Genomic DNA, 19,772 nt, shown 5'->3' on the forward strand with positions numbered 1-19,772 from the left:
CAGGCCTACATTAATAGCTATGTTTCTCTGTGTATCCTCCAGGTCTGTTTCAGTAGCAGGGCCTACATTAACAGCTATGTTTCTCTGTGTATCCTCCAGGTCTGTTTCAGTAGCAGGGCCTACATTAACAGCTATGTTTCTCTGTGTATCCTCCAGGTCTGTTTCAGTAGCAGGGCCTACATTAACAGCTATGTTTCTCTGTGTATCCTCCAGGTCTGTTTCAGTAGCAGGGCCTACATTAACAGCTATGTTTCTCTGTGTATCCTCCAGGTCTGTTTCAGTAGCAGGCCTACATTAACAGCTATGTTTCTCTGTGTATCCTCCAGGTCTGTTTCAGTAGCAGGCCTACATTAACAGCTATGTTTCTCTGTGTATCCTCCAGGTCTGTTTCAGTAGCAGGCCTACATTAACAGCTATGTTTCTCTGTATATCCTCCAGGTCTGTTTCAGTAGCAGGCCTACATTAACAGCTATGTTTCTCTGTGTATCCTCCAGGTCTGTTTCAGTAGCAGGCCTACATTAACAGCTATGTTTCTCTGTGTATCCTCCAGGTCTGTTTAGTAGCAGGGCCTACATTAACAGCTATGTTTCTCTGTGTATCCTCCAGGTCTGTTTCAGTAGCAGGGCCTACATTAACAGCTATGTTTCTCTGTGTATCCTCCAGGTCTGTTTCCTCCCAGCAGTGGCAGGGCCTACATTAACGGCTATGACATCTGTCAGGACATGGCTCTGATTCGCCACAGCCTGGGCCTGTGTCCGCAGCACGACGTGCTCTTTGACAACCTCACTGTCCAGGAGCACCTGCTATTCTACACACAGGTAAGACATGCAAACACGCAGGCATGCACCGAGACAGGCAGGCACCGAGTCAGGGAGGTAGACAGGCACCAAGACAGGCAGGCAGGCACACAGGAACCGAGTCAGGGAGGTAGACAGGCACCAAGACAGGCAGGCAGGCACACAGGCACCGAGTCAGGGAGGCAGACAGGCACAGAGACAGGCAGGCACCGAGACAGGCAGGCAGGCACCGAGTCAGGGAGGTAGACAGGCACCGAGACAGGCAGGCAGGCACACAGGCACCGAGTCAGGGAGGCAGACAGGCACAGACAGGCAGGCACGCAGGCACCGAGACAGGCAAGCAGGCACCGAGTCAGGGAGGTAGACTGGCACCGAGACAGGCAGGCAGGCAGACAGGCACCGAGTCAGGGAGGCAGACAGGCACCGAGTCAGGGAGGCAGACAGGCACCGAGTCAGGGAGGCAGACAGGCACCGAGTCAGGGAGGCAGACAGGCACCGAGTCAGGGAGGCAGACAGGCACAGAGTCAGGGAGGCAGACAGGCACCGAGACAGGCAGGCAGGCACCGAGTCAGGGAGGTAGACAGGCACAGAGACAGGCAGGCAGGCACACAGGCACCGAGTCAGGGAGGCAGACAGGCACAGACAGGCAGGCACGCAGGCACAGAGACAGGCAAGCAAGCAGGCACCGAGTCAGGGAGGTAGACAGGCACCGAGACAGGGAGGCAGGCAGGCACCGAGTCAGGGAGGCAGACAGGCACCGAGTCAGGGAGGCACCGAGTCAGGGAGGTCGAGTCAGGGAGGCAGACAGGCACCGAGTCAGGGAGGCAGGCAGGCACCGAGTCAGGGAGGCAGGCAGGCACCGAGTCAGGGAGGCAGGCAGGCACCGAGTCAGGGAGGCAGGCACACATGCACCGAGTCAGGGAGGCAGGCACACATGCACCGAGTCAGGGAGGCAGGCACACATGCACCGAGTCAGGGAGGCAGGCACACATGCACCGAGTCAGGGAGGCAGGCACACATGCACCGAGTCAGGCAGGCAGACAGGCAGGCACAGAGACAGACAGGCAGTCAGGCATGCAGGTACAGAGACAGCCACGCAGGCACCATTCCCCTCTACTTTCCTTACATTCCGTCCTCTTATTGTTCCTTTTAAGTTTACTTTCTCAATTTCACTCAAATTTTTCCTCACATTCCATACTTCCCTTCTTCCCACTTATGTCTCTGGCGCTCGCTTTCCCTTGCGTTCTGTCATGCTCTCGCTCTCTATTGCACTCTCCAGCTGTGGTATGTATTCCTTATGCCTCATCTCCAGCTGAAGGGTTATTTCTTATGTCTCTTTCTCTCTCTCTCTTCTCCAGTTGAAGGGTTATTTCTTGTCTCTTTCTCTCTCTCTCTTCTCCAGTTGAAGGGTTATTCCTCTCTCTGTCTCATCTCCGGTTGAAGGGTTATTCCTTATGTCTCTCTCTCTCTCTCTCGTCTCCAGCTGAAGGGTTATTCCTTATGTCTCTCTGTCTCATCTCTGGTTGAAGGGTTATTCCTTGTCTCTTTCTCTCTCGTCTCCAGCTGAAGGGTTATTCCTTATGTCTCTCTCTCTCTCGTCTCCAGCTGAAGGGTTATTCCTTTGTCTCTCTCTCTCTCTCTCTCTCTCTCTCTCTCTGTCTCTCTCTCTGTCTCTCTCTGTCTCTCTCTGTCTCTCTCGTCTCCAGCTGAAGGGGTATTCCCAGGAGAAGATTCCAGCTGAGGTGGACCGGATCATCAGGATTCTGAACCTGGAGGACAAGCGACATTCCTACTCCAAGACCCTGTCAGGTGGGATGAAGAGGAAACTGTCCATTGGCATCGGCCTCATCGGAGACTCCAAGGTCAGTATTGGATTGTGTCCCAAATGCCACTCATTTCGCTATTCAGTGCACTGCTTTTGACCTGAAGGTATTGTCACTCAATTCAAAATGACTTTATTAACCCCAGAGGGTTAGTTAGCGTGGCATTGTCAAAGTACAGGCATAACATAATTGCATGAATAAATACATATTCCTTTTTCACATTTTGTTGTGTTACAGCCTGCATTTAAAATGGATTACGTTGAGATTGTTGTCACTGGCCTGAACTCAATACCTCATTATGTCAAAGTGGAATTATGTTGTTTTTTTATGTACGAAAAATATAACGCTGAAATGTCTTGAGTCCAGAAGTATTCAACCCGTTTGTTATGACAAGCCTAAATAAGTTTAGGAGTTAACATTTGCTTAACATGTCACGTAATAAATTGCATGGACTCACTCTGTGTGCAATAATAGTGTTTAACATGATTTTTGAATGACTACCTCATCTCTGTACCCCACACATGCAATATGTAAGTAAGGCCCCTCAGTCTAGAAATGAATTTCAAACACAGATTCAACCACAAAGACCAGGGAGGTTTTCCAATGCCTCGCAAAGAAGGGTACCTATTGGTAGATAAAAAATAAATTAGACATTGAATATCCCTTTAAGCATGGTGAAGTTATTAATTAGACTTCTGATGGTGTATCAATACATCCAGTAACTACAAAGATACAGGCGTCCTTCCTAACTCAGTTGCTGGAGAGGAAGGAAATCGTTTAGGGGTTTCACCATGAGGCCAATGGTGACTTTAAAACAGTTAGAGTTTAATTACTATGAGAAAACTGAGGATGGATCAACAATAATGTAGTTAGTCCACAATATTAACCTAATTGACAGAGTGAAAAGAAGGAAACCTGTACAGAATACAACTATTGCAAAACATGCATCATGTTTGCAACAAGGCACTAAACTAATACTGAAAAAAAAATTGCAAAGAAATTCACTTTTTGTCCTGAATATAAAGTGTTATGTTTGGGGCAAATCCAGTACAACACATCACTGAGTACCACTCTTCATATTTTCAAACATCGGGGTGGCTGCATTGTGTTATGGGTGTGCTTGAAATTGTTATGGACTGAGGAGTTTTTCAGGATAAAAAAGAAACAGAATGGAGCTAAGCACAGGCTAAATCCTAGAGGAAAACCTGTTTCTGTCTGCTTTCCACCAGACACTGGGAGATGACTTCACCTTTCAGCAGGACAATAACCTAAAACACAAGGCCAAATATACACTGGAGTTTCTTACCAAGAAGTCAGTAAATGTTACTGAGTTACAGTTTTGACTTAAATCTACTTGACAATCTATGGCAAGACCTGAACATGGGTGTCTAGCAATGATTAACAACCAATTTGACAGCCTTTGAAGAATTTAGAAAATAATAAATGGGCAAATATTGCACAATCCATAGAGACTGACCCAGCCTACTCACAGCTGTAATCCATGCCAAAAGTGCTTCTACAAAGTATTGACTCGAGGGTGTGAATACTTAGGTAAATTAGACTTTTATTTATTTCATTTTCAAAAATTCCAAAAAACATGTTTTCACTTTGTCATTATGGGGTATTGTGTGTAGATGGGTGAGAAAAACAATCAATGAAATCCATTTTGAATTTGGGCTGTAACATAACAAAATGTGGTACGAATACTTGATGCACTGTATGTGCAACACACAAGGCTATTTCAACACATCTTACCCCTCTGGCTCTTTCTTTGTCCCTGTTCCATCCCTCAATCTTCCCCTTCCTCCACCCCCCTCCCTGTCTCTATCTTTGTCCTTCCATCCCTCCATCTCACCACTCCTCCCCTCCAGGTGGTGATGTTGGATGAGCCCACGTCGGGCATGGACCCGTCGGCGAGGCGGGCCACCTGGGACCTGCTCCAGGGCGAGAAGCGCGGGCGCACCATCCTGCTGACTACGCACTTCATGGACGAGGCCGACCTGCTGGGGGACCGTATAGTCATCATGGCTGGGGGAGAGCTGCAGTGCTGTGGCTCTCCGCTGTTTCTCAAGAACAAATACGGTGAGAGGAGGGAGGGAGAAAAAGAGGAATGGGTAGAGAGGGTAAGGGTGTGGGAGAGGGAAGAGAGGAGGGAGGGAGGGAGGGAGGGAGAAAAAGAAGAATGGGTAGAGAGGGTAAGGGTGTGGGAGAGGGAAGAGAGGAGGGAGGGAGAAAAAGAAGAATGGGTAGAGAGGGTAAGGGTGTGGGAGAGGGAAGAGAGGAGGGAGGGAGAAAAAGAAGAATGGGTAGAGAGGGTAAAGGGTTTGGAAGAGAGGAGGGAGGGAGAAAGAGAAGAATAGGTAGAGAGGGTAAAGGGTGTGGGAGAGAGGAGGGAGGGAGATAAAGAAGAATGGGTAGAGAGGGTAAGGGTGTGGGAGAGGGAGAGGAGGGAGGAGGAATGGGGAGGGTAAATGGGAGAGGAGGGAGGGAGATAAAGAAGAATGGGTAGAGAGGGTAAAGGCTGTGGGAGAGGAGGGAGGGAGATAAAGAAGAATGGGTAGAGAGGGTAAAGGCTGTGGGAGAGGAGGGAGGGAGATAAAGAAGAATGGGTAGAGAGGGTAAAGGCTGTGGGAGAGGGAGAGGAGGGAGGGAGATAAAGAAGAATGGGTAGAGAGGGTAAATGCTGTGGGAGAGGGAAGAGAGGAGGGAGGGAGAAAGAGAAGAATGGGTAGAGAGGGTAAAGGCTGTGGGAGAGGGAAGAGAGGAGGGAGGGAGATAAAGAAGAATGGGTAGAGAGGGTAAAGGCTGTGGGGGGAGAGGAGGGAGGGAGATAAAGAAGAATGGGTAGAGAGGGTAAAGGCTGTGGGAGAGGGAAGAGAGGAGTGATGATAAAATGAACAGATGTGATGGAGAGGTTGTGGAAACAGAGAGAAGAGAAGAGGTGGAATGTAGTGGTGAAATGAAAAGGGTTGGATAGAAGGGGTGAAGTGGGAGTGAAGAATACAAGACAGAACATAGTGTGAATAACTAGTAGTTGTAGAATGTCATGAGGTGATAGGAGACTCAGAGATGTAACTTTACCTTCCTTCTCCTGCGTCTCAGGTGCTGGCTACCACATGGTGATCGTGAAGGATGCGCTGTGCAACGTGTCTGAGATCACACGGCTGGTCCACATGTACGTTCCCAACGCCACGCTGGAGAGCAGTGCTGGGGCTGAGCTCTCATACATTCTGCCCAAAGAGAGCACCAACCGGTAAGACAAAATCAATACCCAATCTCACACGGGCCATCAGTGCCGATGGCCACAGCTCAGTGTTTAGTGTGACACACACATACTATTTTTGTCAGTCTATTTTGATGAGCCCAAGTTGGGTCCTATCTGAGGGTGTTGTTGCTTGCTACAGTATGATTACAGACACCTCTACTTCTAGAGGTAAGGGTGATGTTTCAAGTAGATATATAGCTTATGTTCCAAATGGCACCCTATTCCCTATTTAGTGCAGTAAAATGGGAATAGGGTGGTATTTTGGTCCCTGCCCTAGTTGTTGGTTTTATCTGGAGGGAGTATTGACTGACTGTTGAGGTTGTTTAACGGCCTGTGATGTCACCGTAGATCCCCATGACAGAAGACTGTTTTAGATCCGGGTCTGACTGATCTCTGATGGATCAACGTTCTTCCCTCTCCAGGTTTGAGCTGCTGTTTGCAGAGCTGGAGATGAACAGAGAGGAGCTGGGCATCGCCAGCTATGGAGCCTCTGTCACCACCATGGAGGAGGTCTTCCTCAGGTATGGGATCACACACTCACCACAGCTCCCAGGGAGAGTACCAGCTAGGTCTGGACCTCTCACCACAGCTCCCAGGGAGAGTACCAGCTAGGTCTGGACCTCTCACCACAGCTCCCAGGGAGAGTACCAGCTAGGTCTGGACCTCTCCAGCTCCCAGGAGAGTACCAGCTAGGTCTGGACCTCTCACCACAGCTCCCAGGAGAGTACCAGCTAGGTCTGGACCTCTCACCACAGCTCCCAGGGAGAGTACCAGCTAGGTCTGGACCTCTCACCACAGCTCCCAGGGAGAGTACCAGCTAGGTCTGGACCTCTCACCACAGCTCCCAGGGAGAGTACCAGCTAGGTCTGGACCTCTCACCACAGCTCCCAGGGAGAGTACCAGCTAGGTCTGGACCTCTCACCACAGCTCCCAGGGAGAGTACCAGCTAGGTCTGGACCTCTCACCACAGCTCCCAGGGAGAGTACCAGCTAGGTCTGGACCTCTCACCACAGCTCCCAGGGAGAGTACCTTAAAGCCTGCAGTTGTAATAAATATTAACACTTGTCATGAGTATGTATGTACCTGCAGGCTTTTAAGTGTATACACACACACACACCTGCGGCGGTCGATGCCGTTTAAGATGGAGTATGATTTGTGTCATGCGCATGGCCTTAATTCTATTACAGCATATTGGATAACTGTCTTTCATATTCCATTCAACCAGCTCAGTGTAACATGGATAGGCTTAGGCTACTACATGATACTCACATGTTCCCTATACCCATCATGAGGTTTCTACAACCTAGCCTGTGAATGAAAGTTTACAACGTCGGTGCACACAGGTCGAGAGAAACATTTCAAGTGACAGACAGTGACACATGCAATACCGCCTTGCACAGTCTTGCCTGCGTCTAGCTGATCTAGGGTGTAATCATTAGTCTAACAGTGACAAATGAGAGTTTCTATTGGACAAATTCAGGAATGTTTATCCCTGTTTCGTTCCGTGTGCTTCCGTTTTAAGAAATTATTTTCAACAGAATCCGTGGAATGAATTCACCCCTGATCACTCATGAACATTTGTTTCATAGCAGCCATGTTCTATTCCTTCTCACATCTATGCTCTCTCCTCCTCTCACCTTTTTCCCTTCACTTGTGGACTTCTTCAATGCACAACACATTAGATGTATGTGACCAGGCGAAGAAACCTTTCCAAGCCAAACCATATCATAACCACTAAAGCCTACATCGTTGTCACCATATTAGCTAAAGTAACATCCTAGTCAACATAGCTAATAGAAATAACAGGTTACTAAACCTGCTACAATCATGCAGTAACGTTAGTGTGCAGTCAGTAAACAGTTTAGCAGTTACACCGGCAGGCCCCGGTGGCAATACATTAGTAAAATCAAAAGCTTACCTTGACTTGGAAGCGTTCCAATGTTGTGTTGGATAGTCATAGCTAGCTAGCTAACATGGCATCCCTCTGTTTGAGCAGGGGGTTTGAGTAGGCTAAACTAGCTAGCTGCATTTGCTAGCTAAGTAAGTGAAACTGAAAGTTTTTAAAAAAGACAATCTTTCTCTTGCTTCTCTTTCATTTTGGAAGAAATTAATTTGTTAACTGTTCACCTATTGTCTATCTTTCTTTGAGTCAACTACTCACCACATTTGGTGCACTGCAGTGCTAGCTAGCTGTAGCTTATGCTTTCAGTACTAAATTAATTCTCTGTTCCTTTGATTTTGTGGACAACATGTCAGTTCTTGCTGCCAGAGCTCTGATAGATTGGAGGACATCCCCCGGAAGTTGTCATAATTACTATGTAAGTCTATAGAAGTGGGTGAGAACCATGAGCCTCCTAGGATTCATATTGAAGTCAATGTACCCAGAGGAGGACGGAAGCTAGCTGTCCTCCGGCTATGCCATGGTGCTACCCTGTATAGTTTTATCTAAAAAAGATAACTTTTTATACATTTCTATTTTTCTGAGGAGGACGGTCCTCCCCATCCTCCTCTGAAGAGCCTCCACTGACACACACACACACACACACACACACTTATTCCAGTTCTCATCTTCCGCTCAATTACTCTGCATCACCAACCAGCCAGCTGCTTTCAGCTTACATCTGAGCAATTATTTCTGCCTGTGTTTAAAGCCTCTTTGTGTGTGTGTTTTTTAAGCATATTTTAATGTGTGTGTGTGTGTGTGTGTGAGTGTGTGTTTGGGGGGAGCATACATGCATGTCTTTGTGTTACTGTCTGGTAGGATAGTTTGTTTGCTTGCACGTGTTCTTGTGGGCATGTGTTTTTTCAGTAGAACACAGCTGTGAAGGCTCTGAACAGGATATAGCAATTACCTCCAAAATATCTCATTTCAGGCGTCATTATTTTACATCACAATGTGGGTCTGTCAGTGAGTGTCTCCATCATTCCCCGTATACAAAAGCCTCATTAGTCCTTAATTTTCAACTCCACTAAAAGCCGCCATCTTAACACGTGTTCAGTCTGTACACACTGATACATACATGTCCTGTATCTAAAGGTGTAACACCATCTCCATTAGTCTTATCATTAGGGTTCATTTTCAACTCCACTAAAAGCCGCCATCTTAACACGTGTTCAGTCTGTACATACCCTGGCTATTACATACAGCCTCTTTCCATTACCAATTTCATTCAGCTTTATTCCCACCCAGCTCTCTGAAGGGGTGGACCATCTACATTAGTCCTGTCATTTCAGTTTCAGTTCAAATATACTGAAAGCCACCTAATTTAACACCTGTTCAGACTGTTCCTACCTTGGCCAAGTCATTTCCGCTTCTTTTCATCTTACTACATATGCAGTCTCTTGGTCATTATCCATTTCATACAGCTACAGCAGAGGCCCGAGTCCATTTTCACACCCTGGATAGGGGTATCGTTTATCACTTATAGAACTGTTCGATGAAGCTCTTTGAGGGGAGTGCTGTCTGTGTCAGGCGTTGTGGGAGTGGAGATTGGCTGGCTGAAATGATAATTCATTTGTAACGGACAGAAATGGCGTTCTGGCTATTGTGGTTGTCCAAGCTCCTGTCAATCCCCTCAGAGTGAGAAGACGAGAGAGTTAGCAGGGCTGGAATGACATAAAATGTTCACCATCACCAGTAACACAAACACACTCCCACTTATTAAGTACTCTCCGATGAGCTCCTTTGTTTGGTGTACAATAGACCCCGGGGTGTGTTCCTGAGTTCTGTGAAGAGATTTCAGCATCAACATCCGTCTGATTCACACAGAGTGCACAGAGTGTTGAATGAATATGTTTCATGTCTATAAATACATTTGTACAGTCTAAAATGGTCAAGATGTCATACAGTACAAAGAAAGGTTCCGACGTTCCTCCGGACCACCTGACATGATTAGGATCAATGGATCTCGAACTAAAGTTTCCTGGTCAGGACACATGGTCTGGAAAAACTCAGCATAGTTAATTGAATTTACAGATGAATTGAATTGTCATAATCTAATACCAGGTATCTAACTACTGTAAATTGTATATTTCCTTATGTTGTCCTGATAAAGCTCCGTTCAGTAGGGAAGCTCAGTTAAATTGTTATAAGTAAGTTCATCCCTGTGTACTGTCAGACTAGAGAAGTCCACTAAGTTGTATTGGTCCCTGTCTACTGTCAGACTAGAGAAGTCCACTAAGTTGTATTGGTCCCTGTGTACTGTCAGACTAGAGAAGTCCACTAAGTTGTATTGGTCCCTGTCTACTGTCAGACTAGAGAAGTCCACTAAGTTGTATTGGTCCCTGTGTACTGTCAGACTAGAGAAGTCCACTAAGTTGTATTCATCCCGGTGTACTGTCAGACTAGAGAAGTCCACTAAGTTGTATTGGTCCCTGTCTACTGTCAGACTAGAGAAGTCCACTAAGTTGTATTCATCCCTGTGTACTGTCAGAATAGAGAAGTCCACTAAGTTGTATTGGTCCCTGTCTACTGTCAAACTAGAGAAGTCCACTAAGTTGTATTGGTCCCTGTGTACTGTCAGACTAGAGAAGTCCACTAAGTTGTATTCATCCCTGTGTACTGTCAGACTAGAGAAGTCCACTAAGTTGTATTGGGTCCCTGTAGAGAAGTCCACTAAGTTGTATTGGTCCCTGTGTACTGTCAGACTAGAGAAGTCCACTAAGTTGTATTGGTCCCTGTCTACTGTCAGACTAGAGAAGTCCACTAAGTTGTATTGGTCCCTGTCTACTGTCAGACTAGAGAAGTGCACTAAGTTGTATTGGTCCCTGTCTACTGTCAGAATAGAGAAGTGCACTAAGTTGTATTGGTCCCTGTGTACTGTCAGACTAGAGAAGTGTACTTTTAAAATGTTTGTATTTCCTTATGTGAGTCCTCAGAGTGGTGAAGTTGTTGGTCTCTAGCCTGGACATCCAGGGTTTGGGTTAGATACACTGCTACTGTACTAAGCTGTACATTCTTGTGTATTTCCAGAGTGGGGAAGCTGGTGGATTCTAGCCTGGACATCCAGGCCATCCAGCTTCCCCCGCTGCAGTACCAACACGAGAGACGCTCCCATGACTGGACCATGGATGACACCAGCAGCTATAGCGGCATGACGGACGTCACCGACTTCACTGACAGCGGCACGCTCATCTCCGAGGACTGCTCCAACATCAAGCTCAACACCGGGGTGAGAGAGGAGAGTTTTTATGTGTGGGTTCAGACAGGAAGTGAGCTAAATGTCAATATAGAAGGTTGCCTGTACACATCTTCTCTTTCTGTCATTAATATGGTTTATTAGTAGGAAGGTTTAGGAGCTTACAAAATATAGGAACATACTGTATTAAATCAGGGGTGATATGGAAATAATCTCTTCTCTCTCTCTCTCCTGTCTGTCTTCCCACCCTCCTCTACAGGCCAGACTGTACATGCAGCAGTTCTATGCCATGTTCCTGAAGCGGGCGCTCTATAGCTGGAGGAACTGGAAGGTGATTGTGGCCCAGTTCCTGGTGCCCCTGGTGTTCACCGTGCTGGCCCTGGTGGTGGCAAAGACCTTCCCCGGGCGCCACGACTCACCGCAGCTGAGGCTGGCACTGGGCCGCTACGGCCCCACCACTGTGCCCGTGGCCCTGGAGCCCGGCAAGGGACCGCTGGCAATCGCCCTGGCACAGGTGTATTCTTCACAATTGGCCGCCCAGCAAGCCCAGGACGTCAATATTAGGGGTAAGCGTGACAGCATGTTGGAAGAGATCACAGGATCACAGTACCACATATTAACTAGTTATTTGAGATGAAAGGTGATTTGTAGATCAGTGATTCTGTGCAGTTGTCTGCAATGTAGTCAATCTCAAACACGCATGGTGGAAGCTGCTTTAGACCATAGAGATGCAGACATGGAAAAAGCTTGTCTTTACTGATCCACCCTATCCCCTGCTTCTTCTCCTCAGACTTCACGGAGTACGTGCTCACCAAGACCGAGGAGGAGGGCGGGGCATTCAACGAGCGCTGCGTGGTGGGTGCATCATTCAGAGGCGGCACGGGGAAGTTTGCCGAGGTCACGGCCTACTTCAATAACCAGGGCTACCACACGGCCGCTACAGCCCTGATGATGGTGGACAACACCCTGTTCAAAATGCTGGCCGGGCCCAACGCATCGATTATGACTGGAAACATGCCCATGCCCCGCAACGTCTCCGAGAGCGCCCAGAGTCAGCTGACAGAGTGAGTGGGGAGTATGGCAGGGATGGAGGGGAAGGAGGGATGGTGGTATGGAAGTGGAGAGGGTGTTATGAAAAGAGGAGAGGGGATAGGAAAGGAAGGGAGAATAGATGAAAAAAGAGGAGAGAAAGGAGAAGAGGGTATGGAAGGAACACAGGTGTTATCTTGAACACATTTGAGAAGAGGAGTGAATGTTTAGTTGACCCACTTTGACTCAGTTCATAACTTCCTTATTGTTGTTAGATAGAAGTTGACTTTTCCATCAACCACCTTGTTTTGGGTCCTTATTCTGGCCTATCCTTTAAACACCTGCGGTCAACACATCTGTTACAGCCACGAAACCCCAATTAAACCAGGGTACTTCCCAAATGGCAACCTATTCCTTACAGAGTGCACTACTTTTCACTAGGGCCCATAGGGCTCTGGTCAAAAGTAGTACACTATGTAGGGAATAGGGTGCCATTTGGGATGGATGCACATCCAGTCAATGACCTCCCGGCCCTGCTGGATGGCTGGCTGGATCGATGGGGAAGCAACAGAGGCTGATAACAAGTTAGTCTGAGGGGGAGATATTGACCAACACCATTCATCAGGAGGTGTTTTTTAGAGGTGAGAGGATGGAGAGGGAGTAGTTCGGTCAGGGCAGGTATATTGATGGGAGGAAGGATAGAGTGAAAGAAGGATGAGAGGATAGAGGTCTGGTGAAGATGTTCTCCTGGCTATCAGGATATTTATTGTTTCATAATACTCCATCTCTTTCTCTCCCTTCTTTTCCCCTCTGCCTGCCGACCTCACCACTCAATACATAATCTGCCTCCCTTACTTTTCTTTCTTTCTTTCTTTCTGTGACTCCTCCCAGCTCCATGCCCTTCTTTATTTTCCTCCTGACTCTTTTTAAAATTTATTTACCCTCCTCTCTTCCGTCTCTCTATTCCGTCTCGCTCTCTCTCTTCCGTCTCTCTCTCTCTATTCCTCTTCCGTCTCTCTATTCCGTCTCGCTCTCTCTCTTCCGTCTCTCTCTTCCGTCTCTCTCTTCCGTCTCTCTCTTCCGTCTCTCTCTTCCGTCTCTCTCTTCCGTCTCTCTCTTCCGTCTCTCTCTTCCGTCTCTCTCTTCCGTCTCTCTCTTCCGTCTCGCTCTCTCTCTTCCGTCTCTCTCTTCCGTCTCTCTCTTCCGTCTCTCTCTTCCGTCTCGCTCGCTCTCTCTCGTCTCACTTCCGTCTCTCTCTTCCGTCTCGCTCACTCTCTCTCTTCCGTCTCTCTCTTCCGTCTCGCTCACTCTCTCTCTTCCGTCTCGCTCACTCTCTCTCTTCCGTCTCTCTCTTCCGTCTCGCTCACTCTCTCTCTTCCGTCTCGCTCACTCTCTCTCTTCCGTCTCGCTCACTCTCTCTCTTCCGTCTCGCTCACTCTCTCTCTTCCGTCTCGCTCACTCTCTCTCTTCCGTCTCGCTCTTCCGTCTCTCTATCTCAATTCAATTAAAATGGCTTTTTTGCATGGAAAGTGTAAAGGGACTGTTTAAATAATAAATAGTAACCCCCCCTCCCTCTCACTACTTTCCTCCTCGACACAGAGGTCAGACGGGCTTTGCCATCGCCATCAACCTGATGTATGGCATGGCATCCCTGTCCAGTACCTTTGCCCTGCTCCTGGTCACAGAGCGTTCACTCAAGTCCAAGCACGTACAGCAGGTCAGCGGCGTCTACCTCTCCAACTTCTGGTTCTCTGCACTGCTCTGGGACCTGGTCAACTTCTTCTTGCCCTGCATGCTCATGCTGGTCAGTATACCATCTGGATTTACTTAAAGGCCCAATGCAGCTGTTTTTTATTTTAATATTTTAATATCAAATCATTTCTGGGTAACAATTAAGTACCTTACTGTGATTGTTTTCAATGAAAATGGTCAAAAATAAACTAAATAAGTTTCTTAGCAAGAGCAATTTCTGAAGCAATAATTTTTCTAGGACTGTCTGTTAATGGTGTGAGTGGGGAGGGTAAAACTGAAAACTAGCTGCTATCCAAACAGTGTTTCACTCCCTCCCAACAGGTGGTGTTCCGGGCGTTTGGGGTCAAGGCCTTCGTAGCAGACAACCACCTGGTTGACGTGTTATTACTCCTGCTGCTATATGGCTGGGCCGTCATCCCCCTCATGTACCTGCTCAGCTTCCTGTTCTCCACCGCTGCCACCGCCTACACCCGCCTCACCATCTTCAACATCATCAGCGGCACCGCCACCTTCCTCACCGTCACCATCATGACCATCCCAGGTGAGAGCCAGGGCCAGGATACTAGCATTTCACACCATCGTGCCGACCCAAACCAAACTGTGCAGTCTCTGATATTTTCAGGATGGTCCAGCAACTGTGGGGATGCGTAGCCAGTACAACTTGGCCCAGTTTGGTTCTGAGGTGTGAAAAGCCCTTAGGTGTACTGGAACACTGGACCTGTTGGCAGCTCAGACTACACTTCTAACTACATGGGGAATCATTAAGATTTGGCGATTTAGAGGCTGTTTCTCTGCTATGAAAAAGAACGACCCCCTACTGCACACTGGTGCACTTATTTGCTTCAGAACTGGGGATTAGGCTGGCAAAATATGCTGTGGAAATACATTTGATGAATTTCCCTTGATTCTCTCATCTCATTTCCTCTCCTCCTTTCCCTCCTCTCCTTCTCCTGTTTCCTCTCCTCTCCTTCCCATCCTCTCCTCCTCCTGTTTCCCCTTCTCTCCTCCTCCTGTTTCCCCTTCTCTCCTCCTCCTGTTTCTCATCCTCTCCCCCTCCCAGAGCTATATCTACAGGACCTGTCTCGTAACCTGGACAAGGTGTTCCTGCTCTTCCCTAACTACTGCCTGGGCATGTCCTTCAGCCAGTTCTACCAGAACTACCAGTTCATCACCTTCTGCACCCCCAACCCCGTGACCATGGCCTTCTGCCGTGCCTTCAGTGAGTAGTGTACGGTGTTCTCCTACAGCAGGGAGACAGCAGCCGTAGCTGTATCACAGTGTCCATAGTTCAGTAGGAATACCTATTGTATTCGTAGCTTCTTTGGGAGGGGGGTGGGGACCAAAAATGTAGAGGATTATTTTATGGGACAATATACAAATGTTATTGAGAAAGATAATTTGAAAAATAAAATGATGATGTTTAGGGTGGGGTCGCCAGAATAAAAAATAAATAAAATGGGTATCCTGAAATGCTGGGGAACAATAAAGGGGTCTCTGCTGAAAAAGTTTCAATACCACTGTGTTACATGATATGTAACGGTAGTAATATTGTGATCACAATAATGTTGATGAGAATGATTCTGACTATGACGATGGTAAAGAGGATGATGAAGAGCCTGTCATGCTATTTTCTAGTTAACCTTTCGTAGCACTGACTGGTCTTGTTGCTCCTCCCTCTTCCAGACATCACGTACCAGGAGAACTACTTCTCCATGTCAGAGCCGGGGGTGGGGCGTTTCCTGGTGGCCCTGTCCCTGCAGGGTGTAGTCTTCATCACCCTCCTTTTCATCATCGAGATGCAGTGTGTCAAAACCCTCCGCCGCTTCCTCACCCACCTCGCCAGCAGACATAAACAGGTTAGAAGGGGAGGGGCCAGAGAGTTGACTATAGGGTGCTGCCTCATGCCCCGGGTGAGCGGAGTTTTCAGAAAATGTGCCCACCTGATGCCCTGAGTGAGATTAAACTAATGCCCCATTTGTTTATATAGGGCTGTAGTCAAGAGCAAATTATACTCTTTTAAGAATTTCAGATTTCTGAAAAACTGGTCAAATGTTGGTGTGGTTGGGTACATGTCAAAATTCAACATTACTGTGCCCTGCTGTAATTTCTTACAGCTGTATTATGCCAATAGTATAAAAAGACCTCATCGATAATGACAGTCAGTATGTCTCCTAGTTGCCTCTGATGGGGGATGCGGCCCTACTGCCGGAGGACAGGGACGTAGCGGAGGAGAGGAAGAGGGTTCTGGAGTGTCAGCCCATAGTAGAATCTATGGTGGGGAGCCCACTCATTCTGCAGGACCTCAGCAAGGTACAGCAATCTGTCTGTTAGTCTGGTCTCCCTCCCAGAGGCATCCAGTAGTGGTGAGGGCCTGCCTGCCTGCCTGCCTCCCTCCCTCCCTCTAGGCACACAGCAGTGATCTCCCTCCCTCCCTCCCTCTAGGCACACAGCAGTGATCTCCCTCCCTCCCTCCAGTTCTACAGCAGTGATCTCCCTCCCTCCCTCCAGTTCTACAGCAGTGATCTCCCTCCCTCCCTCCAGTTCTACAGCAGTGATCTCCCTCCCTCTAGTTCTACAGCAGTGATCTCCCTCCCTCCCTCCCTCCCTCCCTCCCTCCAGTTCTACAGCAGTGATCCCTCCCTCCCTCCCTCCCTCCCTCCAGTTCTACAGCAGTGATCTCCCTCCCTCCCTCCAGTTCTACAGCAGTGATCTCCCTCCCTCCCTCCCTCTAGTTCTACAGCAGTGATCTCCCTCCCTCCCTCCCTCCCTCCCTCCCTCCCTCCCTCCCTCCCTCCCTCCCTCCCTCCCTCCCTCCCTCCAGTTCTACAGCAGTGATCTCCCCCTCCCTCCCTCCCTCCAGTTCTACAGCAGTGATCTCCCTCCCTCCCTCCCTCCAGTTCTACAGCAGTGATCTCCCTCCCTCCTCTCCTCCCTCCCCAGTTCTACAGCAGTGATCTCCCTCCCTCCCTCCCTCCAGTTCTACAGCAGTGATCCCTCCCTCCCTCCCTCCCTCCAGTTCTACAGCAGTGATCTCCCTCCCTCCCTCCCTCCAGTTCTACAGCAGTGACCTCCCTCCCTCCCTCCCTCCCTCCAGTTCTACAGCAGTCCCTCCCTCCCTCCCTCCAGTCCCCTCCCTCCCTCCCTCCCTCAGTTCTCCCTCCCTCCCTCCCTCCCTCCAGTTCTACAGCAGTGATCTCCCTCCCTCCCTCCAGTTCTACAGCAGTGATCTCCCTCCCTCCCTCCAGTTCTACAGCAGTGATCTCCCTCCCTCCCTCCCTCCAGTTCTACAGCAGTGATCTCCCTCCCTCCCTCCCTCCAGGTATACAGCAGTGGAGAAACAGTACTGGCGGTAGACAGACTCTCTCTAGCAGTGGGGAAAGGAGAGTGTTTTGGCCTGCTGGGTTTCAATGGAGCAGGGAAGACCACCACCTTCAAGATGCTCACCGGGGACGAGACTGTCACCTCTGGCGATGCCTACATTGACGGCTACAGCATTCTGAGGGATGTCAAGAAGGTTGGAGAGAGAGAGGAAAACATTTCATTGTTTTTCAAATAAACCTTTTTTTTTTATGTCACATACACAGGATAGGTGCAATGAAATGTGTTGTTTGACAGGGTCATCCATAGTAGTACGGCATCCCTGGAGCAAATTAAGGTTAACTACCTTGCTCGAGGGCACATCGGCAGATTTTTCACCTTGTCGGCTCGGGTATACTCAAACCTCTAAGCTACCTGCTGCCCTTACTTAAAAGTTAATTAGGGCACACCGTAGCAACGCATTTTGCAACAGAAAACAAAAACTAGCATTTCTTATTGAATGCGTACAGATAGGACCTTCTTAATTAGGGACTGTTTTCTTACGCTTTGTGCCTCCTGAACACCAACCAGTTCTAATATACTGTGAAACAAAATCACCTTGCATGACACCACCCTCTCTCCCGTGTGTCGTAGGTACAGCAGCGGATTGGCTATTGCCCGCAATTCGACGCTGTCCTGGATCACATGACAGGAAGAGAAACGCTGAGCATGTATGCTAGGCTCCGGGGGATACCAGAGAAATACGTGTCAGGCTGCGTGGAGAACGTGCTACGGTCCTTACTACTGGAGCCCCATGCTGACAAACTGTGCCGCAGCTACAGGTAAGCAGTGAGGGGGGAGGGGCTGTGTGTTTGTGTTGGTTTGGGGGTGGGGGACAGTGTGTAGGTGTGTTGGGGTGGGGGACAGTGTGTAGGTGTTGGTTTGGGGGTGGGGGACAGTGTGTAGGTGTGTTGGTTTGGGGTGGGGGACAGTGTGTGTGTGTTGGGGTGGGGGACAGTGTGTGTGTGTGTTGGGGTGGGGGACAGTGTGTGTGTGGTTTGGGGTGGGGGACAGTGTGTAGGTGTGTTGGGGTGGGGGACAGTGTGTAGGTGTGTTGGGGTGGGGGACAGTGTGTAGGTGTGTTGGGGTGGGGGACAGTGTGTAGGTGTGTTGGGGTGGGGGACAGTGTGTAGGTGTGTTGGGGTGGGGGGGACAGTGTGTAGGTGTGTTGGGGTGGGGGACAGTGTGTAGGTGTGTTGGGGTGGGGGACAGTGTGTAGGTGTTGGGGTGGGGACAGTGTGTAGGTGTGTTGGTTTTGGGGGACAGTGTGTGTGTTGGTTTGGGGGTGGGGGACAGGTGTGTGTAGTTGGTTTGGGGGTGGGGGACAGTGTGTGTGTGTTGGGGTGGGGGACAGTGTGTAGGTGTGTTGGTTTGGGGGGTGGGGTGGGGGGACAGTGGGTGGGTGTGTTGGTTTGGGGGTGGGGGGTGTGTTGTGTGTTGGGGTTTGGGGGGGGGACAGTGTGTGTGTAGGTGTGTTGGGGGGGTGGGGGACAGTGTGTTTGTGTGTGTTGTGTGTTGGTTTGGGGGTGGGGGACAGTGTGTAGGTGTGTTGGTTTGGGGGTGGGGGACAGTGGGTGGGTGTGTTGGTTTGGGGGTGGGGGACAGTGTGTAGGTGTGTTGGGGTGGGGGAGAGTGGGTGGGTGTGTTGGTTTGTTGGGGTGGGGGACAGTGGGTGGGTGTGTTGGTTTGGGGGTGGGGGACAGTGTGTGTAGGTGTGTTGGTTTGGGGGTGGGGGAGTGTGTTGGTTTGTTGGGGTGGGGGACAGTGGGGGGTGGGTGTGTTGGTTTGGGGGTGGGGGACAGTGTGTAGGTGTGTTGGTTTGGGGGGGGTGGGGGACAGTGTGTGTGTGTTGGGGTGGGGGACAGTGTGTAGGTGTGTTGGTTTGGGGGTGGGGGACAGTGGGTGGGTGTGTTGGTTTGGGGGTGGGGACAGTGTGTAGGTGTGTTGGTTTGGGGGTGGGGGACAGTGTGTAGGTGTGTTGGTTTGGGGGTGGGGGACATTGTGTTTGTGTTGGTTTGGGGGTGGGGGACAGTGGGTGGGTGTGTTGGTTTGGGGGTGGGGGACAGTGTGTAGGTGTGTTGGTTTGGGGGTGGGGGACAGTGTGTGTGTGTGTTGGGGTGGGGGACAGTGGGTGGGTGTGTTGGGGTGGGGGACAGTGTGTGTGTGTGTTGGTTTGGGGGTGGGGGACAGTGGGTGGGTGTTGGGGTGAGGGACAGTGGGTGGGTGTGTTGGGGTGGGGGACAGTGGGTGGGTGTGTTGGGGTGGGGGACAGTGGGTGGGTGTTTTGGTTTGGGGGACAGTGGGTGGGTGTTTTGGTTTGGGGGTGGGGGACAGTGTGTGTAGTGTGGTGGACAGTGGTGTGTGTGTGTGTGTTGGGGTGGGGGACAGTGTGTGCGTGTGTTGGTTTGGGAGTTGGGGACAGTGTGTGTGTGTGTTGGTTTGGGGGTGGGGGACAGTGGGTGTGTTGGTTTGTGAGTGGGGGACAGTGTGTGGGTGTGTTGGTTTGGGGGTGGGAGACAGTGTGTGTGGTGTGTGTGGAACTGGATGAATCATTGTGTTCTTTCCCTTTGTACTTTTGTGGCTGAAATTTCTTCACAGTATCATACTACAG

The 19,772-nt window shown here is 49.4% G+C and overlaps 1 protein-coding gene across 1 annotated transcript in view; it reads left to right on the forward strand.

Moving 5' to 3' along the window:
* Positions 1–19,772, forward strand: part of abca3b (ATP-binding cassette, sub-family A (ABC1), member 3b) — an 89,151-nt gene that overhangs the window by 62,433 nt on the left and 6,946 nt on the right. Inside the window, exons 12-26 of the mRNA XM_065010960.1 lie at positions 664–818; positions 2,504–2,659; positions 4,492–4,702; positions 5,723–5,873; positions 6,308–6,406; positions 10,858–11,056; positions 11,283–11,589; positions 11,814–12,087; positions 13,652–13,856; positions 14,126–14,345; positions 14,865–15,023; positions 15,488–15,660; positions 15,980–16,114; positions 17,124–17,318; positions 17,756–17,943. Of these exons, the coding sequence (XP_064867032.1) occupies positions 664–818; positions 2,504–2,659; positions 4,492–4,702; positions 5,723–5,873; positions 6,308–6,406; positions 10,858–11,056; positions 11,283–11,589; positions 11,814–12,087; positions 13,652–13,856; positions 14,126–14,345; positions 14,865–15,023; positions 15,488–15,660; positions 15,980–16,114; positions 17,124–17,318; positions 17,756–17,943 (2,827 nt within the window). The remainder of the gene's footprint in view (positions 1–663; positions 819–2,503; positions 2,660–4,491; positions 4,703–5,722; positions 5,874–6,307; positions 6,407–10,857; positions 11,057–11,282; positions 11,590–11,813; positions 12,088–13,651; positions 13,857–14,125; positions 14,346–14,864; positions 15,024–15,487; positions 15,661–15,979; positions 16,115–17,123; positions 17,319–17,755; positions 17,944–19,772) is intronic.

This window comes from Oncorhynchus nerka, linkage group LG26 (assembly GCF_034236695.1).
Source record: "Oncorhynchus nerka isolate Pitt River linkage group LG26, Oner_Uvic_2.0, whole genome shotgun sequence".
In the NCBI taxonomy this organism is placed as follows: domain Eukaryota; kingdom Metazoa; phylum Chordata; class Actinopteri; order Salmoniformes; family Salmonidae; genus Oncorhynchus; species Oncorhynchus nerka.